The sequence below is a fragment of the Odocoileus virginianus genome, chromosome 29, assembly GCF_023699985.2.
Source record: "Odocoileus virginianus isolate 20LAN1187 ecotype Illinois chromosome 29, Ovbor_1.2, whole genome shotgun sequence".
Taxonomy (NCBI): Eukaryota; Metazoa; Chordata; class Mammalia; order Artiodactyla; family Cervidae; genus Odocoileus; species Odocoileus virginianus.
Window position 1 is genome coordinate 3,644,764 of NC_069702.1, and position 16,639 is coordinate 3,661,402.

Here is a 16,639-nt window from a genome sequence, read left to right on the forward strand (position 1 = left end):
ACAGATTCCAGGGGTATTTGGGTTGTAGCATCAAGTAGAGTTGGGGAGCTTGGGCAATAATGCAGCTGACTTAGAAAGGCCACTTCCTTGATTTCTGAGCCCAATAATTCCAAACATTGCTCAGGCAGTTCCAGTTGACAAGGCATTTTCATATACATTGTTGCATCTGTTCTTAACAATCTACACAGTAGGTTTTTCTTATTTCTTATTTGGAAAAGAGGAAGTGATGGCTTAGGGAGGAAATAACTAGAACTGGAGCTCAAACTTAGGTTTCTAGAGCCCATGCAGGGTTGTTTTTGTTTGTTTTGACCTCACTCCACATTGATACCCTTGGAATAGCATTAGGAAGGAGAAGGGAGAAGAGGGCAGTGGATATGACTGTTCAGTTCTTCATTAAGCACCTGATATGCATGCAGCCCTGCTTACTTCCATGTGTGCATTGAGCATGCAGTGATGTGGGGTAGAGGAGGGGGAATGTGGGCTGTGAGACAGACAAAAGGTGAAGAAAGGACAGGTTCATTTCAAGCAGTCTAGTATCAGAGCCAATTTCAGGAACATCTAGCCAGCAGGCTGTCCCTGGCATCAATCTACAAGGAGCATTTATATCATCACTAGCAATTAACCAAAATGAGAGAAAAAAAACAGTATGTGCCAGAACCTTTCTCTGGGAGAGAACTGAAAAGAAATCTTTGCTAAGCCGCTTGGAGTGGGAGGTGAAACTCCCCAGGGGAAACAGTGGAGCAACCGCAGATGGTCCCCAAACTACCCTGTAAGGAAGATGAGCCCAATTAAGATGTGTTTTCTTGCAGGAAGCATGCAAACTGGGGGCCGGAGCTGATCCTTAGGGAAATTAGAGACAAAGCAGAGTCTAGACACTAGTGGTCCTTCCTCCTCACCCTTCCCCCACATACCTCTCAGCCGCTTCTCTAAATAAATGCTGAACAAATATTTTTTAAAATAGTTAATGGGGCAAAAAATCAGGAGGCTGGCTCCCACAGGGATGTCTCTGTCCTGCTCTATTTATAACACAATGAAATTGAAAATTATAAGCAGGAAGCAAGTGAGAAAGACACCTCGGCTCTCCTCCTTGAGTGGCAACATGAAGATAAGAGAACAAGTCCCCTGAAAGGCGCCCCGGCCTCTCCTCCTGCTCCCCAGGGAAGCAGAACCACAAGTGATCATCGAAATGAAGTGTGCTGCGTGTAGACGCCTGGACTCTGCCTCGCTTTTAACCTAAATGATTAGAATGTGACCGTGGTGTCTTATTTTTAGAAAAGGGGAAAAGGTGGAGGGGGTTGAGTGGGGATGCAGACAAGAGATTCCAATTTCCATTTTATTTTTCAAATTATGGCTGGATAAAAGAGAAACTGGACTGCAAAGACCAATTCAAAAAGCACAGACAGCAAATAGCAGCCAGGCCTGCGCTGGGAGTGTGGTGTCACATTTGTCCACGCTTCTGGGGATAAATGTTAGCAGCCCTGCTTTAGATCCAGCATCGCATTTGGCACTTCCATCACACATAAATGACTTCATCAACCCTCGGCACCATATGCAAAACGCCCAAGTGAGCCAAGAGGCTGCCTGCCGGCTGGGTCCTCACCCCACCTGGTCACAGAAAACCCAAGGAACACAGCTCATGATCAAATGGCTTTCTGATCAAGCAGAAGGCAACAGTGTTGCAGGAATAATTACCACACCAGAAGGCCAGTTAAACTTGAACTAGGACTTTTTAAACACGGGGGTGGAACTATGGATTTTCAGATCTTCATTTCATTACTCCTTCTATTTGAGGCCCCCTCCTTGGTATGGGAGAAAACAGCCCTGAGTTAGATGTCAGAGGAATGGGATTCATCCCCACAATGTGTTTTAAGCAGCTCATATAATAGCTATTATTTATTGGGTATTCTCCAGGTACCAGGCACTTAGAAACTCATTATGCCATGTAATTCTCAAAGTCATCATTTTTGTACAACACCAGTGTCCCAGCCTGGGTCACACTGAAAATTTGCCCCACATCAGAGCAGCAAAGAGCAGACTTGGGAATCCAACCCAGTTATGAAAGTCAAAGTGTTAGTCACTCAGTCATGTCCGACTCTTTGTGACCCCCTGGACTGTAGCCCTCCAGACTCTTCTGTCCATGGGGATTCTCCAGGCAAGAATACTGGAGTGGGTTGCCATGCCCTCCTCCAGGGAATCTTCCCAACCCAGGCCTCCTGTATTGTAGGCAGATTCTTTATCATCTGAGCCACCAGGGAAACCCAATTCTATCTGACTCTAAAATCTGGATCTTTAACCACAATATTGTATTCTTCCAGGTAATTGCTCTGAGTCTCATATTTAACATTTACATCAAAAGATAATAGTATCTACTTTGCCTAACTCTGGCAAAACCTGGTAAGAAAAAGTTCTTTCAAAAATGCCAGAAGTTCTTGACACAGATGGAATGGACAGCTTAGTAGCTGGCTCCCACCCACTCTGAGCTTTCCTCTCTCCCACGGCAGCACCCCTGCTGCCCGCCCCCCGTGAAAGTCTACAGGGCCCACTGACCAGGGCGGCTCCCCACCTGCTGTCTGGCACCCTGGCCACAGACTAGAGCTCCATTCCCCCCCATCCCGAGCTTCGAGGCCCCCCCTGCAGCCTGTGCACGCTCAAGCGGGCAGGCTGGGCCTGCATGGTCAGGGATGCAGTTATAGGAGGAAAACACCCAAAGGGATGGGAACGGGAACAAAGTGAAGTGAAGTAGTCCCAGGCTTATGAAAAGGCAATTTTAATATCATATTGTAGAAACCATATCAACTCTTTCCTCATGCACAGGTGCTGGGAAAGAATAAAAAGAAAGCTGCCTTTGGAACTCTTCTACAAATCAGGAAAATACTGCAGAGCATGTGTTTTAAATAAGCCCAGAAGTCCCATTATGCAAATAAAATGCTGAAAATCAGACTTGGGAGGGGCTTCTGAAGATGTGCTGTCCAGTCTAATTCAGGACGCATCCCCACGGCAACTGTATCCCAGCCAGAGAGGCAAAAGTGTGCTTTCATAAACGCATAGAACTCTTCCTTCCTGAAGCTTTCCTAAGCTGTTTAATTCACATTAATAAAAGAGTACATGGGGATAATTTAAATACAGATGTCTTTGTAAAATCGGTCTCTTTTTCTGGAGATTAACAAACTATGGCATTCCAGCTATTTGCAGCTGCAGGGCTTAGGATTCTGAAAGGAAGAGCTTCGGCCGCAATGTGGACCACAGATGGGAAGAGGTTCACCTCACCGCCCTTCAGGGGGGACCTCTCAGAGCCAAGGGTGAACGCGCAAGTGAGAAGCAGCAACTTCATACAACGTCCTTCCTCCACCCGCCTCCCCAGAATGACCTTGAAGCCCCCTCCCCCCAGGGGATGTTGACCTTAGACCATACCTGATTCCTGCTGTGTTGTCATAATGGAATTTGGGGTCACATACTTCCTCTTCCTCCATACAGGAAACAGGTGAGGTAGGCAGAGAGAGTCCCGAATCCTCTTCCATGCTCAAAGTCTCTGATATGGGAAGAACAATGTAGTCTTTGCCATCCTGAAACAACAAACAGACAGGGCTATTGTTATGGCTTCAGTCCTTCAAGAGCCTGTACATGAAAAACAAAGCCCATGGGGGCTTCTTGTTTATGGGGACGTGGCTTTCATATCTGAAGGTAGAACTTTAAGACAACTTTAAAAATGGCTTGTCAAAAACACAAGGGCACTTGAAAGGGATGTGTATGCGAGAGTATACTTAAGGAACTAACGGAACACGAGATGGGCAAGGGGGCAACAGAGAAGTCCGGCTACAATGAAGACGAAGCAGGCTGTGGTTACAGATGCAGCAACGGAACAGGCAGAGCTCCGCAGGGCTGAGAAATCATTTCTTCACAAAGTCCCATCTGCACCAGCCAGGTCCTTTAAAGGGCATGTCATCCAATTTTAGCCTCGACACTTCAAGGCAACAGAAAAACTGATGACAGTCTAAAGAAAAGCAATATACGTGCAGGAAAATGGGTCTTCTGAGAAAAGGTTACACAGCTTAACATTATTTCATTGAGAGAAAGAAATAAAGGGCAATTTGATACTTCTCAATGTTTGGGAGGTTTATTGATAAAGACAGACTTGACCCGTTGTCCCCCAGCTGTTCAGAAGAAAAGTAGGAGGAAACTGGCTTCCATTCACTGTGGTAAGAGGTGCTGACTGGAGAGTACATAACTTTCTAAGGGTAAAGACTATAATAAAATCCTCCAATGGAAGTTATGGGGGCCTGGGATTTCATGGAGGGGGGAAAAAAAACAAAACATTTATTTTGCAGGATTCAGATGTGTTTTTGCCTGAAGAATGTATTTAAAATTCCTTGAAATTCTGTCCACTGTGGATATTCACCCACTGTTGATATTCACTTAATCAAAGAGGTTTTGTTTTTTTCAATTTCGGGGTTTTGTTTGTTGTCTTTGCTTTTTTTACTTCGTAAGAGCACCCAAAGACACCAAAATATACATCAGTAAAAATAAAAGTCATCAACTGCCAGGTTATGGATTAGGATCTCATCTGCTTAAAGGGGCAATTAAGACTTTTAGAAGAGCACTGCTGCTCAGATCTGGAATGTGGCTCCTTATTCAGCGGCTGAGAGGACCGCGTGGAGGCCATGCGAAGGCAGCGAAAGGGCCCTGGACACCTAAGTCCTCTCTGCAGAAGCTTCTTGCATGGAGGTCACAGACCTGTTGAGCGTTAGCTTGTAACAGATTTCCCAGGTGCTCCACCAGCTCTGAAAACGTGGGTCTCTGATTGGGATCCCCATGCCAGCAGTCAAGCATGGTCTGGTACCTAGGGAAGCAAAACACTGATGTCATCAACTGTCTCTTTCCTCCTGATCTGATGCTGAAAATAAGCACTTGAATGGGTAAACATTTATAAAGAGTCCACCGTGAGCCAAGATGCTAAATAGGGAGATGAAACTATGTAAGACATAGAGCCCTAGCCTTGTATGGAGAAGGAAACATCATAAATCAACATGTAGTAAAAACCGACTGGTTCGTACAGATAAACTGCTGTCATTTCAAGAAGGATGACTCTGTGCTTGAGATGATCAAGGAAGACTTCAAGGGAGAAGTAAGACACACACTGGGCCACAAAGGTACACAGGATGGGAAGTCTTCTAGGCAGGGAGAATTTTTGTGAGTAAAGAAGGAGGATAGAGAAATATGTGTAAAATCTTACATTTCTGGTGTGGTGTAATCAGGGGCTCTCATTCTAGTTCCTTCTTTCAGTCGCCTACAGAATTCCTCATCAATCTTTACTCCAGGATATGGAGAAGCACCTGAAAGAAAACAGTAATGGGACACAATTGATTAGATTTTCTCTTGCAGAAATCCCTGAGTCTAATTCACACATATATGAGCCTGACTCACACCTTCTTCACATGTATATCTTTCTTTCCCCCTTTCTTTCTCTCTCTTTTTTTAAAAACATTTTTATAACCCAAAGCTTCCAAATAAGTTTCATCTAATGAAGGTGAGATATGGGAGTAACTGACTTTTATCATTTGCTTTGCAGTATGGATGGAGGAACAAGGAGAAGGAACTTACCTAAGGAAAATATCTCCCAGAGCAGGACTCCGAAAGACCACACGTCACTCTGAATTGTGTACACTCGGTCAAAAATCGTTTCTGGGGCCATCCACTTCAAAGGGAGGCGAGCCTATAAGGGTAGAAGACAAAGAATGAGAACCCAACTTAGCAAAAACCTGAAGAAAAAACTTCCATTATCCCTGCACACAGCTTCTCAGGCTGGCCCAGAAGAGTTTGGATTCTGCAACTTAATAGATCACGGGGTGCATCTTTGGAACTTACATCTCCTTTTCTGACATAATCTGGGTCTTTATAAATATCCCGGGCCAAGCCAAAGTCACAGATTTTAACCACGTTCTTTTCCGACAAGAGGATGTTCCGTGCTGCCAGGTCCCTGTGGATACACTGCAAAAAGAATTGTGTGCATGAGAGTTCAGCCTTGCTGATCTCTTCTACATCTGTTGTGACCTCATGCTTTAAAAAAAAAAAAAAACCCACATCAGAAAACCAACTGATTAACAAGCACTGGGTTAACATCTTTTATCAACACTTCGGGAAAAAAAAGTCTGAGTTTCACTGAGACACACATCTGCTTATTCCATAAACAGCCTCGGACCCTGGAACTAACTAATTAAGTTATAGCATGCTGATGGAGTCATAAATAGACTTCTCTTGGACACAGTTAAGAATGTGTTTCTGGTCACATCCACACATCCCTTTGGCCTGGCACCATATACAGTTAAAAGGCGTTATTCTGAGGAGGCCCTAGAATGAATGACTGCGCGGAAATCAGAGACAAGGGGCTCTCCTTGGTTTGGGGCCCTTTGTTGGCTTCTCCATTTCATATGTAACCGAAGCTGGAAGCAATTCTGAGTGGGGCTCACCCTGATTTCAAAGTGCTGGCTTATCACAGAGGCCAGCGAAGGCACTCACCGCCTCTCGCCCATCAAGGAGGTTCTCTGACGCACACAAAAGAAAAGCCAATTCTCCTCGGCTTTCCTTCTACTCTTTTCTGTCCCTCAGTTTCTCTCTTCTCTGCATCTCCTAACTTCATCTAACTTCCTACACTAAGCAGTTCTATCTCTACTGGACAGATTTGTGACGGAACAAGAGCCTCAGGGAACATTTAGAAATGAATGAAAGGCTCAGATGAGAAACTCTTAGGTCCGTGGAACAGTGATGTGTGAGCAGAGCATGAGGGACCCCACACCTTGCATCTCTATAGCACTTTTCCTCTGAACAAGCAAGGCACAGGGACATATTGTATAACAAGGGGAATATAGCCAGTATTTTGGAATAACTGTAAAGGGAGAAAAAAGTCTATAAAAATTTCAAAAAAGTTTTTTACAAAGCACAGTGTATAGTATGATTAAGCAAGCTAGGAGACTCCAAAAAACACAGTCCTTCCTACTTCCTCCCCCACACCCTACCAAAGAGCTTCCTTTTTTGAAGCAACCAGGTGTTATTCAAGAATCAGCTGGTAGATGCAGGGAAAAATGAAAGGTTCTCTCCTCCAACCCCCATTCCCTTCCCTGTGAAAGGAGCCCTGACTAAATGGCAGGCTCTGGCCTTTAAAACATAATAAAATAAAATCGTCAAGAAGGGCAGAAAGCCTTTCTCTTTGCGAAAATCCTCTAAGATTCCACTTCTCTCCCTTCTCCTTGGGAGCAAGAAGACAAGAGTTCCCAGGCAGAAACCTCTGGGATCCTGAGGCTCTGAAAGCTGTGACAAGCTTTAAACCCCAGAAAAAGACACAGCTGAGGGATTTCACTCTAATTTAGAAACAAATAACAAAATAAAAATGTTAAGTCCTTCTTCTCCAAGTAGGCTGCAGCAAATGCATTCTGTCAAGTGATCATTTTTCCTGAAACTTGATTTGAACTTGTCTTGTTTCATGTAAAACCAGCCACTTTACCCTTTCCAGAGTGGTGACTTCAACCTCACTACCTCCACGATGTTTACAACCTTTGGAATGCTTGTGACTTGTCACGTACCCACCTCAGCCTTTGTTCAGCCTACTTTTCTAATTTTAGCTCTTTCAATTGCTCTCTCTAAAGTCTGTCCTTCCTGGTTTCTAATTATACCACTAACAAATACTTCTTGATGGATGGTGATGAATGTAAAAGAAATGAAAAATAGACTCTCTTACGCCAAGATATCTGCAAGGCTCAGCCCCTCACCTCTTCCAGGCCACTGCTCAAATTCCATGTTTCCCTCAAGCCATGCCCACTTAGTTTAAAATCAGTGCACAGAGAGAAGCAGATGTACATAACACACGGCTCCTACAGACTCTATAATTCTTGCTTATTTTTCTACACAGTACCTACTCCCACCTAAACCACTAGGTCTTTCACTTGTTTCTGCTGTTTGCTCCACCCCACTGGAACATAACCTAAATGAAGGTAGACAGTCTGCTTACTTGCCCACACAGCGTCCTTAGTGCTTAGAACAGGGGTCCCCAAACTTTTTGGCACCAGGGATCAGTTTCAGGAAAGACAATTTTTCCATGGACTGGGAGTGAGGGGATGGTTTGGGGATGATTCACGTGCATTACATTTATTGTGCACTTTATTTCTATTACATCAGCTCCACCTCAGATCATTAGGCATTAGACCCCAGAGGGTGGGGACCCCTGGCCTGGAAGACTGCTGGCACTTGGAAGCTATTTATCACATGAATTAACTTCATGAGCTCCTAATATCTCTTTAATGAGCAGAAATGGAACCTCCCCAATAAAGTCTCTTAACAGTCTCAGGAGTGGTGAATGAATTACAGTTCTAGACAAACATGAATGGCTGGCATTGGACATCTCATTTCCAAATCTGTGATGTAAAGAGATACTCTGTCTCACCTTCCGTGATGCCAAAAACTCCATGCCCTTGGCCACTTGGAAGCTGTAACAGATGAGATGCTCCAAGGTCAGGAAGTCCTTGTACAGATCTTCAGAAACTGTCAGAAGATACAGGGGCACAGAGATTGGTATTTCAGTCAGAAAGTATGTTTCTAAGCTTGATAGAGTAATCTTCATTTTAAAAATTGGGAGTTAAATTTCAGGAAATAGAAGCAGAGAGAAAATGCTTCTCTCTTCTGTACATATGCTGAATCATGGTATATTAATAGCCTTCATCAAACCCTTTAGCAAAATATTGGTTTTTTTCCCATTTTAGCCAAATTGGGAGAACAAATCCAGGAGGCAAAATGGAGGTGAAACTGGCATAGATAACAGAGGTAAAAGAGGGCTTTTACAAATTTGCTGTTTTAAAATTGTTTTTTTCATGTACCCAGAGGGATAAACAATAGTTTCATATCAAGAACTCTAAAAATAAAACAACAATCTCCAGGGTCATTGAATCTTTTCTCTCCCAGCTTTGTCCTAGGATAAAGGCTAAAGGTCAAATTATAATCTACAACGGATAACTAAAAATAGCAAAAATATATTTATTTCTCTCACTTTCAAGCTGAGAAAATGCTGTAAACACAGTAAATCAGGCCTGTGAGGATGCTTTTTTTCCTTCAAGGATATGAACCAGAGATGACAGGAACATCGAAAGAAAGATAAAGTTATGTAAACTCATGGTATTTACTTCCGGGCAAGTGGTACATATAAACACTAAGACATTACTGGGTGTTTCAACATGATCTCTTAACTTTGGTCAGATAAGATAAGACATGGCTTCTCTCCTGGAGACAAATACCAGAGTAAATGAAAACTCAGATGTAATACTAACCTTGTAAGTATTAAAAACACTTGAACCTTTTTCTCAGTGACTTTCTATATTTAGGGCTAGAGGCCTCTCCATGAATAATGAGTGAAACCTCTTCCTTTTCCAAAAAAATGAAGGCAAAATTCCAGGCCAACACCCCCTCTACTCCAGTGATTCCCTCAAGCTCTTGGGTCTCCCGCTTACCGGCCACCATCTCGTGAGAGAGAAGACGGGGCAGAGACTGCCCCACTCATGTGCTCTGGGTCACATGAGTTCTAGACCACCTCGCCAGGCTTTTCTAGACCACATTCTACCTCACACTGCCTGCGTGGCTTCTATGGGAAAGAGGTTAGTTTTATGCTCTGTGGCCTCATGTCAAAGGGAACAGAAGTGGGTTTCTTTCACTATTTCATAACAGAACTCTTCTATGCTCACGTCTCAAGAAGAGCCAGATGTCAAGAAGCCCCATCTCTTCCTCCACGGGGCTGTCTCTGCTCCTTCTGAGGGAAGCAGATATACAGGGTATCCTGAAGCTGGAAGAGGTTCTGGAAGTTAGGCTGGGAGCACAGCTCCACTCATAAAGAGCACTAAAATATCACTGGAAGCATAAGTGGATAAAGAAACAGGTATTTGCCAAGACTCCTCTGAAGAAGTATGGGAGACTTGATAATCCACTTGGGATGGCGTAGAAACAACAGATGCCTACACTGCCTTGGAAACGGTTGGGTGTGATTAACTGAAGGACTTGTGTTGTGCTGCTGAAGCAAACAGCGTGGGGCTGAACCCCTGTGGACAATGGGGAGGCTGGTCAACCACCGCTGTGGTTGTCTCCTTTGCACCAAGCTGCTCCTGCTGATACATGTTGAACCAACTCTTGAAGAGCACTGGTTTGACTGTTGCCAACTGCTTAGGTCTCCCGGAAGACCAAGATTTCTCAGGCTAGCCATGCTCCACTCACAACCTAGCCCACTGCTTCTTTAGAACTTCCGCCCTTCCCTTTTGGAGAAACTGAATGGAAGCCTTCTAGAAATTCAGGTCTCTTCCAAATATTAAGTAAGACTTTTCCAGGACAACATTCTTTGTCACATCCCGTCACCTGGGCTGTTCCCACAAGAGCATGGATTCGGCATGGAGGAAGCAATGGCAGGTACCTTCCTCCTCCTCCACATCACTGAGGGACTTCTCCTCAACAAACCCAGAGCTGGCTGAACTCTGGCTGCTGGTGATGCTGTCTAAGCGGCGTTTAGGATCCACGGTGATCTCCCCGACGTATTCTTTCCCCTGCCGGAACTGTGCCCCTTTGGTCTATGAAGAAACAGATGAACAAACTCCTTGAATGCCAGGAAACCTCTAAAATATAATAAACTACATAAGCAATTGTTAACTATTAGAAGATGAGGGACCTCAATTTCAGGATTATGAAATCTCTGGGCTGAAATTTTGGGCCGGTGTGCTACGTAAAACATTTTCTTCCATAAAGCCTGGTTCCTTTTTAACTTAGAGATAAAGGCCTTGCTTCCAGTTTCCCTCAGACACACTTCCAACACTAGGGCACTTTGACAGTGAGATTGATACTCGATAGGGTCAAATATGGCCAAGGAAGAGAGAATAATCCTGAGCTGTCCTCCCCTTCTCATTCTTTTTCCTTAATCATCCACCTTTCCCTACTCAGCATCACCTATAATGGGTCAGTAGATTACACTCACAAAAGCTAAACATGAGATGTGTCCTACAGAAGGTGAAAGAGAAAAATACAACAGCCAAGAAAGTAACACGAAAAGATTCCTCAAAAGTTCCTCGAAGAGTTTTACCAAAACAATTCATCTGTACCACTTGAGTTTTCCTCTGCTTTACAATGTGGCCACAGTTGAGGTAGCAAATGACATACCTTGTAGGGGACGAATTCATTTCTCTTGCTTCTTAAGTAAGTCGACAGGTTTCCAAACTTGCAGAATTCCACAATCACCATGAGTGGCCCTGCAGACAGCACAGCATGCCAAGAAGGAAAAATGTGTTTTCACTCATGTTTCTCACCAAGTGTTTAATACATCAATGAGTCAGAAAACATCATAGACAAGGCTGCAGCCTTTCACTGGAAGCAGGATCGTAGAAATCAGCTGCTTGCCATTCCCTTACATTGTAATTTTTTTTCTTTTTCTAATAGGCAATTCCACAGAAGATTAGTCAAAATTTCAGAAGAAAATCCACCCACTTGCTTTTCAACACAGTCACCTGAGCTGATTTCATTTTAGGGGGAACTACTCTTAAATTCCTTTGCTCTCAAATTTGGGGAAAAGTTTACTTCTGTCCTCTGAACACCTTTTACATAGGAAGCAAACTGGTTATAGTGATACGGCACTTTTTAATTCATAGGAAGTTCTAGAATAATCTATGGTTCCCATTAAATGTCCATGGAATATATTTATTTATTTATTATTTTTATTTTATTTTTAAATTTTTTATTAGTTGGAGGCCAATCACTCCACAATATTGCAGTGGTTCTCGTCATACATTGACATGAATCAGCCATGGATATACATGTGTTCCCCATCCCAATCCCCCCTCCCACCTCCCTCTCCACCCAATCCCTCTGGGTCTTCCCAGTGCGCCAGGCCTGAGCACTTGTCTCATGCATCCAACCTGGGCTGGTGATCTGTTTCACATGAATATGTTTATATCTAGGAATCTGCCAGACTTAAGGAAACCAAGGCCACGGGAGCTGGGTGGTCCCCCGAAGCCAGCAGGGAGGCATACACTGAAATCCCACAACCAGAGCCATCCACAGACACTCACCCCCTGGCTTGGTACAGGCACCGAGAAGGTTGACCACGTTGAGATGGTGGCCGATGTGAATAAGGATCTTGAGTTCAGACATGAGGGCTCGGTGTTCACTGTGTGTTGCTCCTTCTGCAGATACAGAACAAAGAAGGCAACCAAACATGCGGGCCTTACCTTAGGAGGGTGAATGCCACACTGCATGCATCTGTGCACCTTTCCCTCCAGGGATAACATAACTATGAGCCAATTTACAGACTAGCTACATTAAAAGACAAATATAAGTTGTATTTTCTAATTCTAGATCAGATTCTTTAAATGCACCCACAATGCTTGATATTTGAAGGAAGCCATTGTGGGCTGTCTTGCAAAGTGGAGAAATACATCTGCAAAGGAAATCATGCCCAGGTTTTCTCCTTTTACAAAAGTGGATTTTCACATATCAGGTTTACCAAGCTTTTTAGGGCCTGATTATTTCAGGGCTTCCTCATAAGGAAGCAACATCATGTATTAAATATCCTCATGTGTTACGGGCTCTGCTGAAGTTCCCATCTATCTGTGCTGAGCAGGAAACTTAACAAGGGCCAGCTGGCAAAGCCAGTTGGCACATGAGGCTGCTGAGGCTAAGACTGTGAGTTTGATCTGTTCAGACGGGTACACTTCACTGTGATTCACAGACGTGGTCCACACCTCAGACCCTGATGAGCCACCTCATCAGGTGGATGATTACACACCCGCCCTGTCCACAAGGGAGAAGAGGCAAAAGGAGAGAGATGGCTTTAAAATGCACAAGACCTATTGGCAAAGGATCAGCAGCACTGTCTCCATCAGGGAAAGCACATTGCAATTCTAGCGCAGAGCTTTATAGGCATGACCTCCCCAGATGAAAATGGGAAGACCAGAATACCATTACTATCAAGCTTAACAATTGTTTGCTGTCATTGTTTAGTTGCTAAGTTATGTCCAACTCTTTTGCAACCCCATGGACTGTAGCCCGCCAGGTTCCTCTGTCCATGGGATTTCCCAGGCAAGGATACTGGAGTGGATTCCCATTTCCTTCTCCAGGGGATCTTCCTGACCCAGGAATCAAACCCTTGTCTCCTGCATTAGCAGGTGGATCCTTTACCTCTAAGCTACCAGGGAAGCGAAACTTTTAATTCTTAAAATGTCACCCATAATCCTTTTTTCCCCAGCACAACCATTCTTTTGCATATTATTGTTTATATACTCCAATTCTAGGGAACATGGCTACTATTTTTACTTCTTAGATCAAATTTCTTTTTTTTGCTTCTTGATTGTCTGTAGTTATCTTGCTAATGCACCACAGTACACTAAGAAGCAATTTTGAAGTAACCTAGCTTTTATTTTCCTATGGCCCAGCAACTAAATATACGTAGAGAGAGAGTTGTAAAAGCTTTTTCTTGTATGAGGGCTCTCAGGCAAGGTGGGGCAGTAGGGTAGCTGAAATCTATCCCAACTTTGCCTGCCAGGCCATGGACTCTGGCATGAGAGGAACTTTTTATCCAGTTTGCCCAAAGGCATTAAATAGTCTGGCTGCAAGTTTGTCTAGTGGGGCCATCTAGCCACAAAGCCACTGATAAAAAGCCTTCATCACGTTTAAAGGATGGGATGAAACAGATAGAGGGACATATCGCCACATAGTTTTGCTTTTACCTTTCAACATTTTGACAGCCACTGTCTTGCAGGTTGCTGTCTTGTCAATTCCAAAGGCATCTGCTTCAATCACTTGTCCAAAGGCACCACGACCAAGAGGCTTACCTAGAGTCAACAACAAACAGACGTGGACTGTATCACTACCGAAACCACAGGCAGAGATTCTGACTTGACGGGATGGCCATACATCCTAGTTTCACGGACGGTCCTGTTAACCCCCTTGTCCTGGCTTAGTGATTTAATACCTCCCTCTTGCCTGGTGGTTCTGATGGTAAAGAATCTGCCTGCAATGCGGGAGACCTGGGTTCGATCCCTGGGTTGGGAAGTTCCCCTGGAGAAGCGAATGGATACCCACTCCAGTATTCTGGCCTGGAGAATTCCATGGACAAAGTTGCTTAGCAGGCTCTAGTCCATGTGGGGGGCAAAGAGTCAGACACAACTGAGAGACTTTCACTTCATTGGGCTTCTCCCAGGTCATCATCATCTTCACTCTACAAATGTCCTGCTCTGAGCAATTATACAAGGAGCTTACTTCTCAGTGACTAAATGGATGATTACTCAAATTCAAGAGATGAAATGAATTTTCTAAACCAGAATCTAACATTTGAATAGACTAGATCTGTCATCAGCCTAAACAAGGAGGAGATGGTCTGGTAAACCCAATATCAAATCAGTATCGATTGAAAACACACCTAGTTTCAGCCGGTCTCTGGGGAATTCCCATTTGCTGGCATCATAAGGCAGGCGTTCACAGTGCTCATCCAAGGGGAGTTCGTCTGGATCCATGACGATGGATAAGTAGCCCGTCTTCAGTTCCCCTCCATTGGCCTGGAAAGCATTACTCTTTCCAGTCACACACACTCTGTTGTTTGGCTGTTGTTTTGCGAGCTTGTTATTGTTGTTTTATAGAAGCCCTGTTCTTGGTGTCTCATTTTCTAAACGGTTCATGGAGTGTGAGGGTTGTCCTAGTATAATTCTGTTCCCAGTGTCCCCTCAACCCCCAAATGAGCTCAGAGTTTAATTCTCAAATCTTAATTACACTAGACAGTCCAAGCCCATTTCTTCTCTAGTTGCTTCTATCAATTAAAGCCCAGTGGTCCAGCCAAAAGTAAGTGGGTAAGAACGTTATTGTATAGAAATAAAATTGTGCCTATTGAGCCAATAACAATGGAAAGAATCAACTCAAAGAACTCCAGTCAGCTTTCATTAATCATGAAAACCAATGTGAATGGGACAGAAGGAAAATTATTCTGTTACCCGCTTAACGGTCCGTAGAACGATGACAAGAAGCAGCCAGAAGAACATGGCAATCACTGCAGTGCCTACTAGAATAATGACTTCCAAGTTTGTCTTTTCCTGGGCACCTGGCAATACACAAATTAATGAACATCAACAACTGGAAACTCATACCTTTTGACATAAAATAACAAAGTTCAATCACTAAAGCAAAATTTCAATCTTATGAACTCAGAAAAATCCTAGGCACTAATAGTCACAATCTCTAACTTGGATGGAGCTTATAATATTCTTAATGGATAATTTAAAGTTTGCAAAATATTGCTCATGAAAACTTCCAACAATAAAATTCTAAAGTAATAAAGGAGAGAAATATTAATATCTTAAAAGGCAAACAAAGTGTTTGTAAGAAGAGCAGAGTTTGATGGAAAGAAAACAGATCATGTTCTGCAGAGAAGAAAAGTATTATGTTTGGAGAAAATAAATGTCTGAGTTTGTGCTGATAGTCTATATTTTGATCTATATGGAGTTTGAGGAGGACTGTTTAAGAAAACAAGTAGGGAAATAAATGTATTCCTTTGGCCAGAGAACCATTGGTGACCATGCACCTACTAGGTGCCCATCACTGTAAATATGTCATGCCACTGAAGTCTTCTCAATAACCCTCAGTTTTCAGATGGAGAAGACATTCAGAGAGAATTAAGCTATTTCATAAGGACACACAACAAGTTGCTGGAACGGTCAAGAGTTAAACAAGGTCTGTCTGACACGGCTAACATCACATTACCCCATCCTCATGTGATAGTAGCCTCAGTGAGGAAAGAGAGAGAGCTGAGGTGAGTGCATGAGTGCACAATCACTCATGAAAGGACAGAGAAGAGAAAAAGCTGAAGGTCAGCAAGGAAGCTGCAGATGCTCAGGACTCCAGAGGAGGCTCTGAGGGGGGAAAATGAAGCCCAGAGGAGGCTTTCAACTAAGAGTGATTAGCAAAGTGGTGATAAGGAAGCAATTATCACTTAGGGTCACTGCCTGTTGGAGGAGTGCAATGTGAATCAAATTGGGCCACAAGCTGTGAGTGTGGCTCAGGCAGCCTCAAGAAGACAGGAAGACAAGTAATTAATTAGTTAGCAAAATAAGAGCTACAGTTGAGAGACAAGCATCAAGTCTGCTTGCAAGCAGACTTTGTTTCTCTGGTGGTCTTACTGAAGGATTTCTCTATTTATACATAGAGATTGAAATGTCTGTTTGTTCAGAGTAGGAAGTGCAAAGATACAACTGTCTATATAAGTTGGTGCATTAATATTCCCATATGAACATTTGGGAAACTAGCAGGAGCATTAAATACGTACCTCATCCTTTCTTAATATTCTCTCCTGGTGAAAAGTAAACATAATCTCAGTGCCACTGTTACCTAGTTAGGCCTCCTTGAAACCAGATGCAGAAAGCTAACAGAGCTGAGGCAGGGCATGGGAGAGAACTGGAAATCTCCCTTAGGATTTGCCCTAAAGCATAAAGCAGTTTGAATGTGACCAACCGCCATGTCACTTGAAATCTATTTGCAGGTTATAAAATGGCAATAAACCTACAGATTCGAAAAGAAGTCAAAGTACTGAGATGTAATACTTGGCAACACAGATTAGACAGATTAAAGGGACTAAAATCTAGAGCTT

General features: G+C 43.5%; 1 protein-coding gene across 1 annotated transcript in view; it reads right to left on the reverse strand.

Moving 5' to 3' along the window:
• The window catches only part of KDR (kinase insert domain receptor), a 44,987-nt gene that overhangs the window by 6,373 nt on the left and 21,975 nt on the right, over positions 1-16,639 (reverse strand). The window contains 12 exon segments of the mRNA XM_070458058.1: positions 3,412-3,563; positions 4,732-4,837; positions 5,231-5,330; positions 5,599-5,710; positions 5,863-5,985; positions 8,432-8,529; positions 10,436-10,589; positions 11,173-11,261; positions 12,078-12,191; positions 13,734-13,838; positions 14,426-14,561; positions 14,991-15,097. Of these exon segments, the coding sequence (XP_070314159.1) occupies positions 3,412-3,563; positions 4,732-4,837; positions 5,231-5,330; positions 5,599-5,710; positions 5,863-5,985; positions 8,432-8,529; positions 10,436-10,589; positions 11,173-11,261; positions 12,078-12,191; positions 13,734-13,838; positions 14,426-14,561; positions 14,991-15,097 (1,396 nt within the window).